The sequence below is a fragment of the Cervus canadensis genome, chromosome 7 (assembly GCF_019320065.1).
Source record: "Cervus canadensis isolate Bull #8, Minnesota chromosome 7, ASM1932006v1, whole genome shotgun sequence".
NCBI classification, from domain to species: domain Eukaryota; kingdom Metazoa; phylum Chordata; class Mammalia; order Artiodactyla; family Cervidae; genus Cervus; species Cervus canadensis.
This window is the reverse complement of record NC_057392.1, coordinates 45,970,936-45,993,614: the sequence shown is the minus strand read 5'-3', so window position 1 is coordinate 45,993,614 and position 22,679 is coordinate 45,970,936. Positions and strand designations below refer to the sequence as shown.

Sequence of the window (22,679 nt, the reverse complement as noted above, 5' to 3'; positions counted from 1 at the left end):
TCTCAGAGCTTTATAACGTAAAAATATGATCACAGGCTATTCAGGCAGAAATGAGCTAACTCTTCAGTCACCACTTGAAAGTCAAACTTTCAAGGTGAGTACTGCTCAGTTCTAGAGGATTCTTGAACTCAGGACTGGGAACCAGGACAGGGGTCATTCTCTCAGATGTCTCTGGGAATCATGCTAATAAGTTCTCTGACCTACATAATCAATAGAGAGCATCATGCACAAATGATTCTAAGTCAGTGTGGAGGTCTGATGTTCAGGATTTCATCGTCCTGCCTTCCCTCCAGGTTTCTGATTGAGGGAGCATATTAAGGATGGGAAACACCATGCCAGTATGGTGTAGCTGATACCAGAAGGCTGAAGCAAGGCCTGTAATGTCTAACTTTCTTCCTCTTGAATCTAAGAATCTGCTTCTCCCAGACCCTTGGTTGAGGAGCTGGAATCAAGGCAGAGAATGACCAGCTGGCTCCATTCCCAATAACACATGGACAGAGATCATAAAGTGATCACCTACTACCTTTCAACTCCAGCGCCTGCCTGCTCATGAACTGTGGCCCCAGCTTGGACCAATCAGACTGGTCTTCCCCCTCCCATGGGGAGGAGCTAAGACTGGCTGATGGGCTGGTGAGGGGCAAGGGGCAGAGTGTTCCTTCTGCTTCTGCTGGTGGGAGCTTGGCTTGTAGCTTCATCTTCCCCATGGAGAAGGAAGTGAGGAAAGCTAAAGGGATTCCAGTAGTAGTGAGAGCAGTGATAGAGGCAGACACAGGATCTGGGAGTAGATGGAGGAGCTCTCAACCACTCTGACAGTAGTCAGGGAGGTCTTCCTGGAGGAGGAGATACCTGACCTCATTCAAGCACTTCGTGGGCAGAGAGGAGGGGCAGAACATTTTCAATAGAGAGCTCAGCGAGATCAAAGGCATATGGGACTGCAGGGTAATTGAGGGCTTCCCGTATGTTGGGATGAGGCAGTGCAAGGCAGGGGGAGTACTGAAAAGGCAGGCAAGGGCCTGGGCTGGAAGGGGTTTGTACCACTCTTTGCTGAGGAATGAGGAGGGAAGTCTGAGAGTGATGATAAAAATCCACCCTCAGCATTGCTTGGGCTTTTCCAGAAGATCCTTGTGTGAATCCAGTGAGTGTGCTCCAGGCTCTGGAGCCATCCAGCTTCAGACAGGTTTCTGTTTCTGCTCTCCTATGGGGGAGGGAAGAGAGGGCCAGTTGGGGGCATCCCCCCTGAGATCAGAGTGTGTGGGAGGAGGGGCTGAGGAACCAGCCCTGAACTTTGCAGGGGCAGGACCCGTCACTGGAGGTTCACAGAGCCCCTCACCCCTCCCTCCATGCTGAGGACCAGTTGTCCCAGTGTCTCGTGGGTGTGGGTAGTGGGGGTGGAGGGGGCCCGGTAGAGATAGGAGCAAAACAATTAGAGCACTCAGTCCCGATGTATTACTTTCCTGTTGCCGCTGTAACAAATCACCACTAACGGTGGCTTACTGCAACACAGAAGTACTCTTCTACAGTTCTAGAGGTCAGAAGTGTGAAATGGGTCTCATGGGCCTAAAATCAAGGCATCAGCAGGGCTGGGTTCCTTCTGGATGTAGGGGAGAATTTCTTTCTTCACTTTTTCCAGCTTCTGGAGGCTTCAAAGCCAGCAATCAGCAAGCCCATTTACCTCCTTCTCTGCTCCTGCCATCGCATCTTCTCTAACTCTCCTGCCTGCCTCTTCTGCTTTTAAGGACCCATGTAATTAAATAGGCCCACCTGGATAATCTAGCATTACCTCCCCATCTCGAGATCATTACTTGTGTCTATACAGTTCCTTTGGCCATGTGTTGTTGTTGTTCAGTTGTTAAGCCGTGTCTGACTCTTTGGGACCCTATGGACTGTAGCATGTCAGGCTGCCTTGTCCTTAACTGCCTCCTGGAGTTTGCTCAGACTCATGTCCATTGAGTTAGTAATGCTATCTAGGGCTTCCCTGGTGGCTTAGATGGTAGAGTCTGCCTGTAGTGCGGGAGACCCAGGTTTGATCTCCTGGGTTGGGAGGATCCCTTGGAGAAGGAAACGGTAACCCACTCCAGTATTCTTTTTTTTTTCTTTTTTTACACACATAAATGAGAAGCGTCCGGCAGGCCCTCCCAGCTGTCTCTGCTCCGCGGGAGCCTCTGGCTGCCAGGCGGGGGCAGAAGCCAGTGCAGGGCGACCCCCGACCCATAGGCCTGCCCGCCGCCCGCCGCCAGGGAGCCGGGAGCTGCGTGGCTGCCACGTCACTCCAGTATTCTTGCCTGGAAAAATCCCATGGACAGAGGAGCCTGGCAGGCTACAGTCCATGAGGTCATAAAGAGTCTGACATGACGGAGCAACTTCACTTTCTTTTCTTTCTAATGCTATCTAACCATCTGCCACGCCTTTCTCCTTTTGCTTTCAAGCTTTTGCCTTTGACCATAGAAGTAACTATTACATAGGATCTGAGGATTAAGACCTGAGCCTCTTTGGGAGTCTGGAGAGCTGGGGAGACACTGGAGGGGCACAGGGAAGGGGCTGGAGTGTAACCTCAAAGTGTCCAGCATCCAGTCAAATGACTGCTGCAAGGTGAATTCACAAATGCCGAGGAGACACCAAGTGAGGAAGAACCCCAGGTGACTTGAAGGAAGTGGTTGGTCAGAGTATATGGAAAGGCTCATGAACCAAGGGAATGAGGTGAGCAAAGACAAATAACACAGAAGGATCAAAGCAAGAGAATGTAGATCATCCCTTCTTCCATCCTTTGACCTTTAAGTGGATTCCTTTGAGAGGGAGTTTGGTATAGTTGCCAATTCATGGGATTTGGGGCAAAGACCTCTGTTTATCCTGGCTTCACCATTTACTAGTTCTGTGACCTTGGGTAGGCTTCTTCACCTCTCTGTGCCTTGATTTCCTTCTCTATAAAGTGGGAATTATTATTCCTGCCTTCCTCCAAGTGACTTTTTGAGTATTTGGGGAGGAAATCATAGTGGAGGAGGTGTCATAGAAGTGTTCTCCCACCAGCGCTGCTGATTCTGTGTCACTCATTGTGGGCAATATCGAAAGAAAACAAATCCACAGGAGCTGCAGTGGTTCTTGGCATCTGCTAACTTGAAGTCTCAGAGCAGGGTGGAGTCCACTTGCTTCAGGAGGCCCCACTGTATCTTGTCAGCGGCAGACAAGGTGGGCCTCCTTCTCCAGACACCAGCAGGGGCTCTGCGGCAGGTGCAGTCAGCGTGCGGGGAGCTGGCAGTCACCACTTGCTGATTTCAGTTCCGCCTCCCCCTCACCTCCCTCAACTCATCAGACTCATCTGGCCATGACCCTGTACCACTGCTCTCAGCCTTCCTTCCCTTCCCAGAGCCTTGGGAAATTTTCTTAAACCGATCAAAAAATCTATCCCACTCTCAAGTTAACCAAGGGTTGAGGTAAAGTGGAAGTCGCTCACGTATGTCCAACTCTTTGCAACCTCATGGACTGCAGCCTGCCAGGCTTCTCTGTCCATGGAATTCTCCAGGCAAGAATACTGGAGTGGGTAGCCAGTCCCTTCTCCAGGGGATCTTCCCGACCCATGAATCGAACTCAGTTCTCCTGCATTGAAGGCAGATTCTTTACCGTCTGAACTACCAGGAAGCCTTCTAGAGCAAATAATCCTTCTCTTGCTATATCTTATCCCCTACATATCCACATGGATGCCCAGGAAGAGAGGATCAGAAGCAGTGGTTGCATGGGCTTGGTTAGCCCGTACTGTTTACACTTCTCTGCAGATAAAAATGCAGAAGTCTATATTTACCACACACTGTTCAGCATCTCTGCATCTGGGAGGTGTGCCTGGGCTGCTATGAGGGGGCTCACAAGCAGAGATAGATGTCAGTTTGTTGGTTTGACGCAAGAAGTAGAGGTGTAAGCCCTTGACTCTTGACAGGGCACTCTTCTTAGGTGGTGAGGGGAAGGTCACATTCAAGTAAAGGGGGAAGCAGATGGCAGGAAAGGCCCACCAGCATCATAGGGTCCCCATTGGCTCTGCTCCTGGGCATGCAGCCCATCTCACAGCATCAGGGCTGGCACCCTTACCTGTTCCCTGGGCTGCTGGGCCGGGGTGAATGGAGGGCAGAAGAATAGTTGACTGCTCACCACCGTTCATTGAGGTGAGTGTGGCCACAGCTTCCTTCTAAAAGAGGCAGAGCACTTCTCTAATGGGAGTCTCTTAAAACAATGGAGAGCCTGGGTTTTTCTCTTTTTTGAAATTGTTTCTTTTTTTCTCCAAATTTTATTCCAAGAAAGAAAAAAGGGGGGGGGGAAAGTGGGTAAATTGTGTTTCTTTGAAAACACACACGTGTGTGTATATGTGTGTGTGCATGCACATGCACTTTCCTGATTGTTCGTGTCTGTTAGAGATGCCTCTCTGTAAAAAGAAGCTGGACTCACCACATGTGGAGATGGGGTTGAAATATGGGCCATGTGGTCTCTATCAGATTCACTCTGGGCAGCCCTGAGGGTGAGTGGCATTTCAAAGGATTAGCAATCATCCCCCAGCAGCCAGCAAGAGGGCTCAATGAATGCTGATCTATGCAATGTGACATACACCATACATGTTAAGAGGGTAAGGTTCAAATATGAATCCCAAGCTGAAAGTCACAAGGACAGACACAATGGCAGTGTCAATTTTTTTGACTGAACTGCTTGGCAAGTGGGCAACTCTGTGTAACTCTGTGTGTCTGTATGGGTCAGGATGGGCTTGCTGCTGCAAGAAACAGCCCCCAAATCTAAAGGTGAGATCCCACTAAAACACACTTTGAGGATTGACAGCATCACTGGAATAATTTTATAGGGCCTTTCAAGATGCTGATTTGAAGGAACAGCACCATTTAATTAGGAAAATTATGTGTGTGTGTGTGTGTGTGTAGTGAGCAACTGTAGTTTTGGTTCTGTGCATCTTTTATTCATGATCTGTGTAGCTCTTTTTTTGCTCAACCAGATTGAACGACCTTCAGTAGTAGAGGTGTGTCTTCAGTTATAAATCATCCCAATTCGTGGCTTTAAGTATTTTTTATGTGCCCTGTCAACCCATCCATCTCATCATGGGTTCATTCAGTCACTCACTTAGCAAGTACTTAATGCATGTGTACAAGCCACTCTTTTTGATTCAGCAACTATGAAACCAGATGACAGCACTTGCTCCCTCAGCAGCCTGCAGCTCGCTTTGCAGGAGTGTTCCAGGATGAAGAAGCAGGAAAAGGGCACAGACTTCTGGGCTGTCCAGGAGGAGAGCAAACAGGATTTGGAATAGACTGCTCTTGGATGGTTCAACCAAAATGTTTTGAGACTCATAATTATTCATCACATTTTCTTATGGACTGAGGACACAGCATCACCTCTTCTCGAGGTGATGGTAAAACATTCCTGGTAAATACAGTGTCCTGGAAAAGTCCTGGAAAATCTTCACATCTCTTTTAGAATTTGTCGTGTTACCCAAGACACCCAATCTGAACTTATGTTTTCCTCATGCGCAGTAGGAGCCTAAGAGATAGGGGTGGACCCTGTTCGATGATTCCAGGGACAAACTGGGGGATTCCAGGGACAAACCCATTGTTCCATCACATAGCTGCATTCAGAGATGAGGGTGTAAAGCTTTATTTCTGCAAGTGTGGTTCTCAGCTCATTGACACAAAAAATGACCTGGGATTCTTGCCAAAATGCAATTTTCTCAACCATTCCCAGACTTACTAAATGAGAATTTCTTGGGTGGGGCCTAGGATGCACGTTTTAAAGTAACCGCTCCCTCAGATGATTTTTCTAAAGGTTGAGAAGCACAGGTGGAAAAGTTTGGAGCTGACCCGAATCTGAGACCTGTCGTCTCCATCAGCTCCAGGCCCTGCGACGGCAGTAGCTTTCCCAGGCCCAAGCTCTGTATGCTGTTTGCTGGTGAGGCATGCTGTCCATGTTGGGACTGGACAAACCAAACTGCAGGGGGCATTTCCTCATGGACTACCCTGATGGGCCAGAGACAAAGCATGACAGAACCTCGTTCCACTAAGAACAGGGGAGGTGGGCTACATGACCTTGGTGTGGTATGCACAAGTGTGTGTATTTGCAGCTGTGGGTCTATTTGTAGCCCTGAGTATACAAATTTTGTTCTCTCTGCTGTTACAGCCCCTCCCCCTGACCTCACAGCCCTACCCTCAACTCCTTCCTTCTTTCTAGTCCCACTTGCATCTGGGATCCTGCAATTCATGGTCAGTCCTTATAAATAAGAAAATCTTCGCTGAGCCCTCTATTCATTATCTCATTTGATCCTCAGAACAACTCAGTGACGTATTACTGTTCTTCCCCCCATTTTACAGATGCAGGAATGGAGGCTTGAGAAAGTTAAGTAATTAGCTATTATAGTAAGTGGTAGTACTGGATTTGAATTCACACCACTCATTGTTCACAGTCCCATGGAGGCCAGCCCAGACCCTAAGTCCCCAACAGCTCCTCCTGCACCTCCGTGTTGGCAAACTGTAGCCCTGTGAGCCAAATCAAGTTTAGAATTTGCAGTTTTTTTAAATTGAGGTAAAATTCATATAACATAAAATTAGCCATTGCAACCAATTGCCTGTTTTTGAAAATAAAGTTTTATTGGTACACAACCAGGCCCATTCATTCACGCTGCCTTCCCACTACAGTGGGAGAGTTAAGTAGTTGTGACAGAGGCCACCTAGTACACAAAGCCTAAAATATTGACTGTATTGCCTGTTATGGAAAAAGTTTCCTGACACCTGCTTTAGAGGGTTTGATTTGGACCCAGGCCCTTGGGAGTAAGTTTCCTCAGACATCTCTATCTCCATGAAGAAAGGCCTCTCTTTCCTGAAGATAAACTCTTTCTGTGCTGGATGCACCTCCTGGACCTAGCTCCTCAGCCTCCTCCAATTCCTCCTTCATCTTCTTGTGTCAACCCACACACAGGTCAGTCCTGGCAAACACCTTGTGCCTGATCTACTGGCTGGTTGGTATCTATCTCATTTTTTTCTGTCCCTGACAAATGCCTGGTGTAGACTGTTTATACCTGGACATTTCACTTTCTCCCCTTGTATTTTCCCTCCTTACCTTTACAACCCAGCATGTGCCCTTCAACTAGCCTTTTGCATACATCTCCTTGTGGATGTCTTGGAGTTAACACAAAATTCAAGTAATCCATGCAGCATCCTGTCCTTGCTAAGGCCATGTTACCCTGTTCCCTTTGCTGTCTCAGATCAAATGACTGTGAAGCCATCTTTGCCTCTCTGTTTCCTTACATCTGTTCTGCTACCACATTCTGTGCTTTTGGGGGCAGTATCTCTTCGGTTGCTCTCTTCCTCATTCCCACCATCAATCCCTTGATCCAGGCCTTCATCACTTCATGTCAGGATATCTACAGTGGCTCCTGCTTGCTCTCCCTACCACCCTCTCTCTTTTCTAATCTGCTCTCTGTAGCTCAAGTTTCAGATACTCGGAGCTCAAATGGTATCGAGCTCTTGGTGGTTGCTTTCATCATCTTTCCAACCTCTTCTCCCCACACCCCCACATTGTGCTGAGCATAGGGGTCTTCATAGGACTGAGTGAGTGAAAGTCACTCAGTCCTGTCTAACTCTTTGCACCCTCATGGATTATACAGTCCATGGAATTCTCCAGGCCAGAATACTGGAGTGGGTAGCTGTTCCCTTCTCCAGGGGATCTTCCCAACCCAGGGATCAAACTCGGCACCTGTATAACACGCTTTCTTCCACTTAGAATGTTCTCCCCTGTTTCCTTTGCTTGGCAAACTCCTACACATCCTTCAGGAAAGAATTCTAATGTCACTTCCCTAGAAAGCTTTCTCTAGCAAATCCTCAATGTTCTTAGAGCACTTGGTTCATACTTATGTAAAACAAATTTCTTTATATTATACTTATTTGTGGTTCTGTTCCTTCTCCTGATTTGCTGACTGGTCAAGGGCAGGGAGAATATACATCTTCCTCATCTCTGTATACCCAGAGCATTGCACAGTGCCTGCTGGTACACAGTGGGTGCTCAATAAATGCTTCTTGAGCAACTGCTTTGATCATGTCCCTCTACTGCTGAAGGCTACATGCTCTTGAGTATTCCTACTGCACTAAGGATAAGGAAGTGGTTATCAACTGTGGCTGTAAATTAGAGTCACCTGGAAAGTGATTCTAAAATTCAAAAAATTTATTTTTTTATTTATTTGGTTGAGCTAGGTCTTAGTTGCAGCATGTGGGATCTAGTTTCCTGACCAGGGGTTGAACCCAGGCCCTCTGCTTTGGGAGGTTGGAATCTTAGCCATTGGAACAGTAGGAAAATCCCAAAAATCACCTGGAAAACTTAAAAAAAATATTGATGCCCCATCTTATGGTCAATGGTTCTGATTACGTAGGTGGGTTCCAGGCACCAGCATTTTGTAAAAATCCCCTCAGCAATTCTCATATTCAACCAGGGCTGAAAAACTCTAGGGCAATGCCTGGTTTTTAAAGCTTTCATTCACTTCTCCATCTCCTCAGGAGTTCCTGCTCAGAACCCCTCCTGCACAGTGGCCTCCTTCCCAGACCGCTCTCTCTCATTCAGGCCACAGTTCCCTTCCCACCCAGACAAGGGCAGGGACCCTGGAGGTTCGCGTCCCTGGCCACGAAGCACAGGACAGCCAGTGTTGTGGGAGCTCCCTGAAGGGTGCGGGCTCAGCATAGGGTTTGTTTGGGTTGGGTGGGGAGGAAGAACAGGATGGGAGCTGGTGGCCATGCCTATCCTGCATCTGCACCAGCGTGTGGACAGCCCCAGTGCCCTCCACTGACAAATGACCCCATGCTGGCAGAGAGCTTAGAGCCTCAGATATGCATGCTCTGCTGGTCAGCAGTCATGCAGCCCTGTTTCCAGTCCTGCACTGTTTGTCTGAGTCTCTCCTTATGAGGGAACAGTACAGGGGATGGGACAGGGCACTGGTTTGGGTCTGAAGATACGTCCAGTCCTGGCCTTCTGTGTGTCCTCTGTGGGCACATCCCTCCTCCATCCCCCAGGTTCCTACAGCTCAGTCAGAGAGGAGCTTGTCTAGACCAGGGGCCCCATCTACTCAGAGACAAGGCCACTTGAAAGAGATAAAAGATGTCACAGGCCACCTGTTCGCAGTCACTCACTTTTGGAGACAGGATATTTTGAGACATTTATTGTGTTTTATTTGTTATTTCTTATCTTTGAGATATGTATGTATCTTGTATTGCCTACAGTGGGTCAGGATTGGGGAGATCTTTTGTCTAAGGCCCCAGGTTCAATTTTGTTTTCTCAAATTTTAAAAACAGGCAAATCAGATGTAACTATTATTTTTTTTTCCTTAATGTGTTTCTTGAATGTGTTTTATTTTTGCATGACACTTAACCCCTCATATCCATCATCCATCTTGATTGTGGGGTAGTCATGCCTACCAATGGCAGATATTACTGTCCATCTTTTGCAGATGAGAAAACTGAGATTAATTGATTGGCTCAAAGTTGTAGAAATAAGAGAGTAGAGAGGCCAGAACGAAGGCTCATGTGTTCTCATGTGTTCTAACTTCCTATTCCAGAGCCCTTTTCTAAAAACATCGCACTGGTCCACCTCCATCTTTTAAAATGGAAATAGTTTTCTTTTTTCCCACCTGATTATAAAAGTAATAGATGCCATCAAAAGACACATACACAAATGTTAATAGCAACATTATTTGTAATAGCTGCTCATGGAAACCACTCAAATGCCCATTAACCATAGAAGGGAAAATAAATTGAGGGTCGGCCCCACCTTGGGTGCTGTGAAGCAAGGAGAATGAAGGGTTTATAGCTGCATGTGAGTGAATCTACCGTCATATGCTGAGCAATAAGAGCCAGGCACAAAAGGGTGCATCCTACAGCAATCCACTGATAGAAAATTCAAAAAGCAGGTATTTTGTATTTTATCAAAAACTACTAATCTGTGCTGAAAGAATTCAGGATGGTGGTGATGGTGTGGGAGGACGGGCAGAGAAGAATGTGACATCTCTCCACACGAGTGCTCCCCATGCCTACGCTCTGGTAGTGAGCTCTGCGTGGTACACTCACAGCCACTCCATGTGTACTTGTAGAACACTACACATATTCTACGTACATCGTATTTTAATAAGAAGTCATAAATAGTGACTTATGGTCCTGTAAGAAATGCAGATGACACAAAGAAGGACACATGTTCTTCAACCAATACCAATTTTAAGAATAAAACCCAGAGAATATAAAGGTTTATTCCACAAATACTTTTTAAATGTATTTAGTTCTGTGTAACAGTTTGTTAGAGAAAAGAAACAGAAAAAAGGAGAAAAAAAGAAGAATTTGATTAGAGGAAAGGCAGGAAAAGAGAGTCTGATGGAGACACAGAGAAATGGATGAACCAGGAGGCACTCAGTGATGCAAAGTGAGACGTGAAGAAAAGCGCCCATGGAGAAGACCCCTGGAGGTGAAGCCACAGACTTGCCCCTGATTGCTAACCTGGGCTGTGTGGGAACAAGTTATCGCTGCTCTTTGAAAGACAGGGATGCTGAGCTGTCACACGAAGATACCGCCTTCCCAGTGACTCCAGATCAGGGCCTGACCCTTAGAGAGTCCTCGTCAACTATGTGTTGACTGGTGAAGGAGATGATGCCTGCAAACGCAGGCCTCTCTGCCCATGGCAGGAATGTCATTCTGGGTTTTCTGCTCCTTCCTTAGGGCCCAGGCCACTCTGCCCAGTATCCTGGCATCCCAGGAATTTCTCGGCCTGCTCTGGGGAGGATTTTTCATGCTAGAAGGGCTTGCAAAATCAGACCACTTTATCAGAGTCCCATTGCACTGGAGAATGTTCCTGGCTCCTTGACGTTTCCAGTGTGTAACCGATTTTATCGGAGGAATGTTGTTTGGAAAGGAACGGCCCTCTCAGATGGGCACACAAGAAACGGAAGGTCATTCGAGGACCCACCCTGAGCTGTCGAACTTGGAACTCAGGGTTGCTGTACATGATGCTTGGGAGCTTGGCCAAGCCGTGAACAAGCCTTCCTCCCTAGAGGAGGTCCCAGCCGGTTTGCAGTGCGTTTGCCTTGCTGTGTTTACATTCTCACCTCGGCCCTCCAAGGCAAATGCCCCTAGAGCCCTGTACCAGCAGGCGGAGAGCAGCCCAGCTTGGCCTGGACAAAAGGAAACCATTCCTGACATACCAGAAAAGGACAGTAAGGCATCTCCTGGGGGGTCAAAAATAAGGAGATGTGTTTATTCCTTCAGTTCTCTTGTCAAAATCCCGAGGCATTCTGCTTCCTGGAACTCTGAACAAAACAGTGCAGGTGTAGCAAGTGTTCCCTGGGGGCCTGCATCCTCTCCCTTCTGTTATAGCCCTCTACTGTCAGGGCTGGCTCAGCAGCTTCTGTCTGCAGGGGTTCTTGATGTATCACTGGCAGAGCAAAGGATGGGGTGGAATGGAGAGACGAGACTGAGACGGGACTGAGGAAGGGTCAAGGGAGGGCAGAAGTCTTTGTTCCTGGTGGGAGGGAATCTACCCGGAAATGGGAGAGCTGACATGCCCCAGCTCAGGCTAAGGATGCTGGGTGCAGATCAGCAGAGAGGAGCACCCTGGAAAGAGCTGGGAATGCTGGATACTGTCCACTAAGCTCTGGGAGCCCCGAATAGGATGGGTCTACCGGCACATTGGTCTCACACTCTTCAGCTTTCTAAACTTTTTCATTCTGGTGGGTAGAACTGTGACTCCAGAAAGATATGTTCAAACCCTAACCACTAGTACCTGTGAATGTGACATTATTTGAAAAGATCTTTGCAGATGTAATCAAATTAAAATGAGATCAGACTGGATTAGTTTGGGCTGTAAATCCAATGACTGTTGTCCTTATAAGAAGGCCAGGTGGTGACAGAGGCAGAGACTAGAGCGATATGTCTACAAGCCAAGGAACACCACGGATGGCTGGCAGCCACCAGGAATTAGGAAGTGGCAAGGGAGAATTCTCTCCTAGAACTTTCAGAGGGAGCATGGCCCTGCTGGCACTTTGACTTTGGACTTCCAGCCTTCGGATCTATGAGAGGATAAACTGTTGTTTTAAGCCACCAAGTTTGTAGGTACTTTGTTTTACAGCAAGCCTAGGAAATGAATATATTGATGTTCCCCCAAATTTCAAATTCAGAGGCCCCACCCCGTCAGTCCCCCAACTTTTAACAAATAGCCTTGTATTTGCTGTTTTACAAAAAAATCCCAAGTCCTCAAAGAGAAATCCAAACCCCATCAGCCCTCTCTTTCCTTTCTCCCAAAGCCGGTCCTTCCACCTCTGCTATGGATTCTCTTTTCTTGCTTCTCAGAAGCCCTATTCTGTCACTCGTCTTTTCTCTTTTTTAACCTTCGATTTTTCTCTCTCCCAAGCAGACCCTTTCTATGACCACATTCTCCCACTAAAATCAACAAAAACTCCCAGCCCCCTCCACTCCCCTGTAGTCACTCTCCTAGTACACTTTCCCCTTCAAAGCCAAACTCCTTTAAAAAAAAAAAAAAAAAAAGATGTATTTATTTATTTATTTGGCTGTGCTGGGTCTTCGCTGCTGCACGTGGGCTCTTCCTAGTTGCGGCGAGTAGGGGCTACTCTTTCTTGCGGTGTGTGGGCTTCCTATGGCAGTGACTTCTCTTGTTGTGGAGCAGGAGTTCTTGAAGAGTGGGCTTCAGAAGTTGTGGCACATGGGCGCTAGAGCGCTGGCTCAGTAGTTGTGGCACACAGGCTCAGTTATTCCCAAGCATGTGGCATCTTCCCGGACCAGAGGGCAAACCCGTGTCCCCTGCATTGGCAGGCGAATTCTTAACTACTCGACCACCAGGGAAGCCCAAAGCCAAACTCTTGAAGTTATATCAACCAGCTTGGTTTCACCACTTCCCGTCCTTCCCGACTCGCTCCACCGTCCCTTCAGCTCCCTTGACACCTTTCTTACTATGGGCGCTGGTTACTTCCATGTTGCTAAAACCAGTGGATTTTCAGGTCTTTACCTTACTTGACCTTTCAGCTGAGTTACATGCTGTTAACCATGATCTTCCCTTTGCTCCAGTGACACAGCTTTTCCTGGATTTCCTCCCACATCTCCATGGCTCCTTCCCAGTCTGCTTTCTGGCACAGTCCCTCTCCCCAGCCATTTCATGATGTGTCCCCCGGGCTCATTTTTAGGCTTCCTTCACTTACTACAGCCCTCTCTAGATGATCTCATTCCCTGTTACGCAGATCTAGACCTCAAACTTGGACCTCTCCTCTCAGTTCCAGGTCTGCAGAGGCACGCTTGACATGTCCACGTGGGCATCTCAAAAACTTCCCAAGTCCAAGACAAAGTTAATGATCTTGACCGCAATGATCTAGTTCTCATCCACTGTTCCCCTTCTTTGTGCGGTACCACTGTCCATCCAATCATGAAAACCAGAAACTCGGGAAATCTTTGACCTCTTTTCCTTATCCTCTGTATCTATCTGTGTATCTCATGGATTTTACCTCCTGCAGTCTCAAGTCTGTTTTCTTCTCTGAACCCATTTCTATCATCCTCATCCAAGAATTTTCATTTCTCACATGGGCTCCAAGAGTTCAGGCATCAGCGCGTGTCTCTTTCTAAATCATTCCCCTTGTCACAGCCGGAAGGATACTTTCCATCTCCACCTCACTAACATAAAGCCTTAAAATGACTTCTCTAAATTATTAAGATAAAGCAAAAAATCTTAAAAATGGGCTGTCAGGATCTGCTCTGAAAGTCTCCAGCCTCACTTCCCTCCATGTTCTTCCTCACTCTCTGTGTTCTAACTAGGTTGGCTTGCTTTGGTCCTTTCCATTTATCTCAATCCTTCCTGCCTCAGGGCTTTTGCTCCCCACTCTCCTTTGCCTGATTAGTAGCCTACATATTAATGGCCTACAGAGCTTCCAGATAGTAGCTCAGTATCAAGTTTACAGGGAACCCTCACACCATGTCTCTTCCTCCAGGGCACTTTCCACAGTGACAAGTTTACATTGCATTCTTTTGATTGCTATCTGTCTCCTCCAAACCTTTAAGCTCTGTGAAGTCTGAGAGACTCACCCAACAGATAGTGCCAGGCACAGTGCCAGCACAACACAGCACCCAGCACAGCGCCAGGCACAGAGGAGTCACTTAGTAAATATTTGTTGAATGACTAAATGAAAGAAAGAAGGCACCATGCTGGGTTCAGGACTTCCCAGAAAGCAATTCACAGATGAGGGGTGGAAGGGACAAGCAGATGAGAGGATGAGTAAACACCCCGAGGGTGTAAAAATGTGATGAACACGCAGCAGAGGAGCAGGCCCAGCATCCCACCCCCAGATGAGCTCAATCTAGGAGTCTGTTGACTGGTTTCTCAGCCCTCAGGGTCTCTAGTCCCTTGATGTTACTGATACGCAGTCACCACTGTGTCTACCGCCACAAACCCTACCAGGGCACTATCCTCAGGTACGGGCACACTCTGGGCCGGTTCTGAAGGCAGTGTTATTAAAGGCTCTGGTTAAAATCAGAGCATCATATGCAGCACTTTAAGGCCAATGGGCTCCTGACGCCTTCCGGACAGTGATCTCATCATATCCTCAGATCAACCCCAAGAGGCAGCAAAGGGTAATGATTATTTTCTCCCCACTGTACAGTTGGGGAGACTGAGGTCAGTAGAGATCACTTTTCTTGGCCAAAGAGTGAGAACAGCTAAGGAACAGAACTTGGAGAGAACCCAAGGCCCTCTCTGCAGGGTCCACCCTCCAGACGATTGGCAGAGGAGGAGTCCACAGGCCGCGCACAGGCTGCCGCAGGAGCCTGCAGGCTTGTTTACTTTGGTGCAGAAGGACATTTCATCACCTCTTGGAACCACAGAATGTTAAAACAGATGGGCCCTGACAGATCATCTGATTCAACACCCTTGTTTTATGAAGGAGGAAACTGAGGCCAGAGATATGAATCTCCTTTCTCCTCCCTTTCCTTTCCCTGCCCTACTGATAGTAAGTGGTGGGGCAGAGACTGCCAGGTGTTTACCCAAGTCCCTTCTCCCCTTCTAGCCTGTATGGCTAGACTATATTTCCAGACTCCTTTGCAGTTTGGTGAGCCTTGTGACTATGCTCTCTAGTGGGATATAAGAGGAAGTGAAGGCTGCCCCATCCAAACCTCCCATCCTCACATCTTCATGTTCTTTTTCACCTCTGGCTGATTGGGATGTCAATTCCAAGGGCAACTTTGGAAGCTATGCATTAGAGAATGGCAGAGATGCCACAATGTGGAGCCTGAAAAACAAGTGGGGGAGAGCCACCCCCCTGACCTGAACATCAGTGCCTCAGTCTGTTAAGTGAACGGAGAGAATAAAATATCTGCCTCGTAAAATTGCTGCCTTTGGGGAACCTCTCTGTTACTGCAGCCTAGCCAAAAGCTAATCCAACTCCTACAAGTACAGCAGGAAAGCCCCTGCAAAAGCTCTGACTATATACAGTACTGGAGACACCAGGCTCACTGTTGATTTCACAGTCAACCACTCTTGAGTGGCCCCACTCCCACCCTTAGAGAGGTTAGGAATGTCTGACTCTTAACCTACTCAGTCCAGGAGTTTGGTCTGAACGGGTTTCCAACCTGTTTAATTCTAGATCTGGCATGGACCTAGGAATGCCATCTGATTTATCTACTTGGCTCCAGACAGGCCTCTTCTAAGCCATCTGAGATGACCAAAAATCTTGTCTGGATTTTTACATCCCTAGGAAGGAAACACTCCAAATTCCTTAGACACCTGTTTTATACTTCCTTGCTACTGTGTCAGAAGATTTTTTGTTTTTGTTTTTTTTTTTACTGAACACTAAAATAGCAGAGCTGGAGCAGTCTTAGTAATCATCAGGACAATCTTTGTTTCACAGATGAGGAAACAGGCCCAGATCATACAAATAGTGGTGAAGTCAGGACAGAAGGCAAGGGCCCTAAAACCAATATGACTACTCTCTCCAGGGTTCTCTTTGCCGCCAGCTCTCTCTTGCTCTTTTCTCTTTCTCTGTTCTGGGAGGAGATGAAATTATGCTAAGATCCATCTTCACTGTGATCAGTCTTTCTAAGTTCTCCTGTGTTTCCCACTCTGCCCCTCACCCACAGTTTAAGCCTTACCCAGCTGACCTGAGATAGGTCCTTCTCCTAGTAAGTGGAGAGAAGATCAGAGATGGTGAATCTGTGCCTAAAGGGGAGGCATGTGTGACAGGTGCATGTTTGGTCCTCAGGCCTTGATGGTGAAGACATCTCTGAATCCACACCAGAAGTCTGAGAGTCATTAAGTCCTTACATGTCACTGGTTGCCCAGGAGGGCAACTGGGTTATGTGGAATGTTCTCCAAGGAAGGGAGGGAATGGCAGTGACCAGAACCTCTGAACCTCACAGTGTCTTGGTGTGTTGGGGTTTGTCTGGCTGCCTCTGGGCAACTGGTTATATCAGAACTCTGGGCAACCTCTTCTCAGTTACTATGAGAGCAGGATCCAAGAAGTTGAACTGGGGCCAGGAGGGCAAACCAAGTTTCCTACAGGGGTGTGATGGTATGACACTTTCTTGGAAAGGCCTGGTAATTCCATGCAAGAGCCCTGGAAAGCTGGGTTTGTTTTGGGGTTCTTTAAAAACAAAACAAAATAAAACCAAGTCGTTAACTTCTCACTCCACAATTTAAAGTGAACTTGTATATACAGAGCATCCTTTATGTTTTCTACCAAGTGACTCACTTGGACTGAACCACCAGAGTGGGTCTGGGTCCATCTGTAGCTGTTCTGGACACCATGATCTGCTCCTTACCCTCAAGATGGGTCATGGGGCTCAGGGATGGCCACTGAGGAGCGAAGAATCAGGGTGGAGACAGACCTGAAAGGGAAGTCCACAATCATAGCTTCCCAAGCATCTGGTAGTCAGACAGGGTCTCCAGGAGAACTGACAAGACTCCCACGGAGCTCCAGCATTCATTTCAGTTGAGACACTGTCTGGATTATTGCAAATTCAAAATTGTGGGACCAGAATTAATAATGCCACATGGTCATTCACAGATAAATCGCTTCATCTTTGGGTCTAGCTTCAGAATCTTGAGCAAATTATTCTCTCATTTTGAGCCTTTCTCTCTTCACTAGAAATAGAGAGGCTTAGTCTTAAACTTTTAGACATTTTATCCTTTATTTACCAAGAAAGTCTGTTTACATGAAATCTTTGACTCTTTCCCCTGAAGGTATCCATTTAAAATTTAGGGATTCTTGTGCATTATTCTATTTAATGCACAATCTACAGCCTTTTCGGGATAGAGTTTGCCCTAGGCCTGTCTGAATTCACGGTTTTCTTTTCCCTGCAGCCTGTTTGGGTGTCCTGGCCATGACATTTCTGCAGAACTCTGACGTGAGCCAAAGGCAGTAGTGGGGTGGGGATGGAATCCAGGCTTGAGAGGGCGCGGGGAGCTGGGTAGGATGACTCTCCAGTTGGCTGAAGGGTGAGGTGTTAAGGCTTGGCCACCGCCAACTCAGCCCCAGCCCTGGGGGCCTGGAGGAGAAGTGGTGGTGGGTGGTGGGGACACTTCAGATTAATAAGGGTGGGAACAGGGCCACAGGTTCCTCTGCTCTGCATATCAAAGCACTTTGTAGGATCTAGTTAGTGCTAATCACATTACCCAGTACCTGCTTCTCACGGACTGATTGTGCTTTTAAGGAGTTGGGAAATTCTGGTTCCGGATTTGGAAGACTCGGGTTTTCTAAATTTTATGCACATGGCAAGGCGATTCTAATTGGGGAAGGGAGGGCGTGTGTGCATGTGTGTGTCTGTGTGTGCGTGTCTGTGTCTGTGTGTGCGCGCGCGCCCAAGGCTGCCCTCTACGAAGACCTCCCCCCCGCGGTCCCAGGCCGGCGCTCGCGGCCCGGCCCCCGCCCCCTTCCTGCCCTCTCCCCGCCCCGGCCGGCCCGGCCGCGCTCGGTCGGTGATGTCAACCCGAGGAGGAGCCGCCCGCCCCGCGACCCGCCCGGGCTAATCAGCATGGAGCGGCGCCGAGGCCGCCTCCGCCGCGCCCGCCCGGCCCCCGGCCTCCCTCCCCCGGCTCCCCACAACTTTTGAGGCGGGGACCGCGCTCGCAGCCTCACTTCGCTCACTTCCCCGGCCCCGCGCGGCACCCGCCGCCCGCGTCCCTCGCACCCGCGGCCGCCCCGCGCCCGCCCCGCGCGCCGGGCATGTGAGCGCGGGCGGGCGCCGCCACCATGGCCTCGCCGCCGCTCCTGCTGCTGCTGCTGCTGCTGCTGCCGCCGCCGGCCGCCTCCGGGACGCGGGGCCAGCCGCCCTCCCCGGCAGGCGCTGGGCCGGCGTGGTCGACCGAGTCCAGTCCGCGTCTCAAGCTGCCGCCGTCGCCCACGACGCCCTCGGAGCGCCGCGGGCCCGCATCCCTCGGCCACCGCCAGACCGCCCCTGCGCCGGGCGCCGCGAAGCGGCCGGGACCCTCGAGCCGGGCCCCCCGAGGCGAGAGCGTGGGTGAGTGAGAGCCGGGGACGAGCGACGCGCGAGCCTCGGGCTGCGGGCGTGGGCGCGCCCGGTGCCGCATCCCCCCCACCCAGGCCCGGGCGACGCTCACCCAGGTGGGGGCTCCGCTTGGCCGGGCGCGCTGGGACTCTGCGGGTGGACCGGGAGGGAGGGCAGCGAGCCAGGAAGAGTGGTTTCCTAGACGCTTTCGCGCGAGGCTGGACTGGGGGGGTGTGACCATCCTGTTGTCCCCCCACCCCCTTGGAAGAAAACTTATCTCCCATGGTGGACCCCGGATCCTGTATACACCTACCTTCAAAATAAAAGAAAAAAATCCAAACCTCACAAAAAGCACTTCTCCCACTTCGGAGGTGATAACATCCGGCCAGCCCATTCCCCAATTCCATTTTTTTCCTATGGATGCAGAAATAGGCCTCTCGGTACAGAGCCTGACATTCAAATTTAAATAACTTTTTTTTTTTTTTTTAAGCGTTCTAGCCCTAAGGATATTTGTAAAAGACAAAGGATGTAGTTGGAAACCAAACACTCCACTGGCTCTCTCTAAAGCAGAGAGATCCAGGGACTGTGTGGAGGTGGGGGGCTCCAAGGGGAAGCCCTGTATGGCAGACCCCAACACAGGACTGGGCCCCAGCCTTTCCTCCCTTTTCTTTTCCTGATGAGCTGTGGCTCCATACACAGCCACCGCCTGCCCACTCAGAGAGGGATCTGCCTGCTTTCCTCCAGAGCTTTGTATCCAGTTCCTTCTTTGGGTCTGGAAGAAATGCTAAGGACCCAGTGGAATTCCAACCGTAATACCATTGTGACCTCGGGAATGTCACCACTTTTGATCTCGGTCTCTCCATCTGTGAAATGGAAGTAATGACCCTCACTCTTCCCAGCCTCCTGGTGATGATGGGACAAAATGAAAGTAAAAATAAGTGGAAAGTGCTTTGAACAAAGTCAGCAATGCGGTGGTGTTAAACTACTGCCTTCCCATGAGTGACACAAGGCATCTGTTCTCCTGGGTTGCCCAGAGAAGCTAGGTCACTTGGAACACTAGGTATTGTCTTGGAGTTTAGGTGAAGGCTGAAGACAGGTTTCATCTTCCTAGTGGATACTTCATTTAAGTCTCTCATATCACACAAACTTCCTGGGATAGGAATTAGCTTACTTCATTGCACCTAGGGATGCTTCCTCTAATTAAATAAGCAAAAAGCTTTAAAAAAAAAAAATCAGATCCTCAAGTAAAAACTCAATTTCACATTCATTAGTACTCTCATCATTGCAAATGCCTTGTCCTTGTGAGCGTCTCCATCATTGGCACAAGATTGAGAAACTCTAAAGGGAAGGGAGAGGGGAAAGAAGCTTCCAGAGACCTAAGAGACACACTCACTGTGACTTCAGCTCTAGGTGACTTACAGCACACATTGTTTTAAGTTCCACGGAAGGGAATCAAGAACATAAAAGAGAACATTTCCTGGTCTTCTCACACAAGGAAAGTAACCAAGAATACTGTGCAGAAACTTGTCAGTCCTCTAAGTGGAAAGTGGAGTACAGCAACTGAAAGCAGCTTTCTATGGCTGGAAGTCAGGCTTTTTTAGCTGTAGGGTCCGGTCTTGTTCATGGATGGGTGGGAGGGATGCTGACTTTCGAGGGACCTGAATGGATGAGACTGGTACAGAAGTCTCCTTCCTTCTCTTGTGGCTGAGAATCCTCACACATCACATAGAGCTCGGTGTTACAGGAGAGGGACAGTGGAGGCAGCTGGCTTAGGGGACTCAGCAGGTGAGAGCTGGGGCTGATCTCCCTTGCTGGTCGGGGACCCCTGCCACCGTAGATGATCCACGCTTCCTCACAGGCATGGCGGGTAACTCTGCTAGTCTTGACTTTGCAACCTTTCCAGTTGCAGATTCCTTTGGGGAGCTGAGAGCAAAGGAGGTTTCAGGTGCGTGGTGGCTCTAGAGGCATGCACATGAAAGCCCCAGAGAGCAGCTAGGCAGGAGCTGGGGGCATCCCAAATTTCTCTGACCTGAGAGGATCTTCCCTGTTCCTCCCACCCCTCCACAGAGACCACCCAAGGAGTGTCTATGCTTCAATTGAGCTCAGGCTGGCTCTCAGGTGGAATGTAAGGAAGGTGAGAGTAGGAGAGAGGAAATTGATTACCTGTTGAAAACTAACAGAAGCTACTAATACAGCTGAAGATTCAGGCAGGACTTGTGCTTCTTTTCTGCTGGTGGCTCAATGTCACTTAGAGGGAAAAAGAAACAATGAACAAGAAATTTGCATCAAGTGTTGTTCAGTGAGTTTGAGTTTCCTAGTAACCTCTGAGATTTTCTTTGGCCCTTTTTTGATCGGCCACTGTATATCACAAGGTACAATCAGTTATTTCCAAGGCAGCCAAGTCTCAACGCTGGAAGGGGCTCTGGAGGCCCTGTGGTCCACACAGTATCCCATTTGGATGTCTGCCCTCTCTGCACCCCTGACAGATGGACAGCCAGTATCTGCACCAGTGCTCTTGTGTTTGGGGAGATGCTTGCTGCTGCTGGTTATGAGCCCTGAGTCTTACAAATAAGGTGCTTTGTTGGATTGTTGGGGAAACTGCCTGTAGCCCATTATGTTGTGGGGATGTTGGTGGTCAGTGCCTGGTCCTCGTGGCCTGGGCTTCCAAATACGGTGTCAACAGAGGGACCAGAGATGTCCTTTTCTTCCCTGGGGCCATTTTTAGCCCCTTTCCTCTTGGCAGAGTTTAAGGTTCTCACTGTTGAGTAACTGGGCTTGCATTCTGTGGGTTGTTAGCTGCCTTAGACCACAAGTCCCTGGCCAGCAGCTCTGCCCTGCTTCCCGTTTGTGTGGCCTTTGTTAAACTTTTGCGCCCACCTGTCACCCGCGGGCTGCTCAGCTCAACTTGTTGCTGGTGTTTCAGCCAGCGGAGATAGGATGCCAAGTCCTCGAGGTTTCCTTTTTCTTGCTTTTCTTTTTTTTCTAACAACTTGGGGTTTCCGAGCCACAGTTCTAAGCGGAGTGCTTAAGTTTATACACTGACTTTTGCAGTCCATATGCCAGGCTTTAATTGTGAGATCCACAAATGAGAGTGGGGGTTGGGGGAGGAGGCTTAAGTCATAATGAAAATCAATGCAGAAGGAAAGAACTTTCCCACCCAAAGGGGAAATGACGCTGAGGAGCTGAGCAGCCAACCCAAGGAATAATAATCGTAGAAAAATGCAGTTCCCTAGAGTAAAGGAAGCACAGTGAGCCCAGCCCCTTCTGGGCTGTTACATAGCTGTCCCCTGAGTGGCTGTAACTTTGCGGGCCAGCTGGTCACTCAGCTTTAGCTGGGGGGAACCCTTACACAGTGCAGTGAAGACCCAAGCTGGGCAGGAGGCAGCCCCCAGGGAAGAGAGGGGGGCTTCCCTCCAGGACCGTCCTGGCTGGGACTGGTGGTGGTGGTGAGGATTCCTGAGCAGCCCCATTGCTTTGATGGGGGGTACCCCAAATAGAAGGAGAGGTGTGGGGAAAGGGACTCACCCTGGCCCGTGTATGTTTAAAAGCCACATCCTTTTAACCTCATGCGTGCAAATGCTAAACTGCTGTTTCCTGCCCCAGTGGTGTGGGCAGGGTGAGAATGAAAGGTGTTTGCTGCCCGCCTGGGCAGTTACTGCACCCCTGGGCCTGGAGCGGGGGCGGGGAGGAGCCTGTGCCCTCCCAGTGACTCCTCTCTGCCTTCCAGCAGCCCTGCCCAGCTGGCTGAAAACGGCCTTCTCGGAACTGGCGTGTTGTCTCAGCCGCTCAGAAGGAAAGCAAAGCCCCTATGGCAGTCGCAGTTTCTGAGTCCTCTGTGTCTCCTTCAGTGGCTGCCCTCTGCCCCACCCGCTTTTGTGTGAACAGAGGTTTCAGCTGCAGTGAATGTCCCTCCCTTCAAGAATCCTGGGGAAGGAAGCGACAGGAAAGACAGCTTGGCTCCCTCTTTGACTTCTAGTCTTTGCGCACCTGTGTGGTGGGAACTTTCGCATTCCTCATCCCATTTAATTCTCAAAATAACCCCCACGAGGGTTATTATTACCCTTTTACAGTTGTGGAAACTGAAGTCTGGTGATGTTAGATAAGACATATAAAGGGAGGAGGAAGAATCTAAATCGATTTGACCAGATCCATTTGCTCTTTCCACAGTTATCATGTAGCCTGAGT

General features: G+C 49.1%; 1 protein-coding gene across 2 annotated transcripts in view; it reads left to right on the top strand.

The window, feature by feature from the left end:
• The first annotated feature begins 18,049 nt into the window (after nucleotides 1–18,049).
• Nucleotides 18,050–22,679, top strand: part of HEG1 (heart development protein with EGF like domains 1) — an 82,807-nt gene continuing 78,177 nt past the window's right edge. The window contains exon 1 of one of the 2 annotated variants that reach the window (XM_043473198.1): nucleotides 18,050–18,506. In XM_043473198.1, the coding sequence (XP_043329133.1) occupies nucleotides 18,239–18,506 (268 nt within the window). In that variant the 5' untranslated portion in view covers nucleotides 18,050–18,238. The remainder of the gene's footprint in view (nucleotides 18,507–22,679) is intronic. The other variant, XM_043473196.1, reaches the window with a different exon arrangement.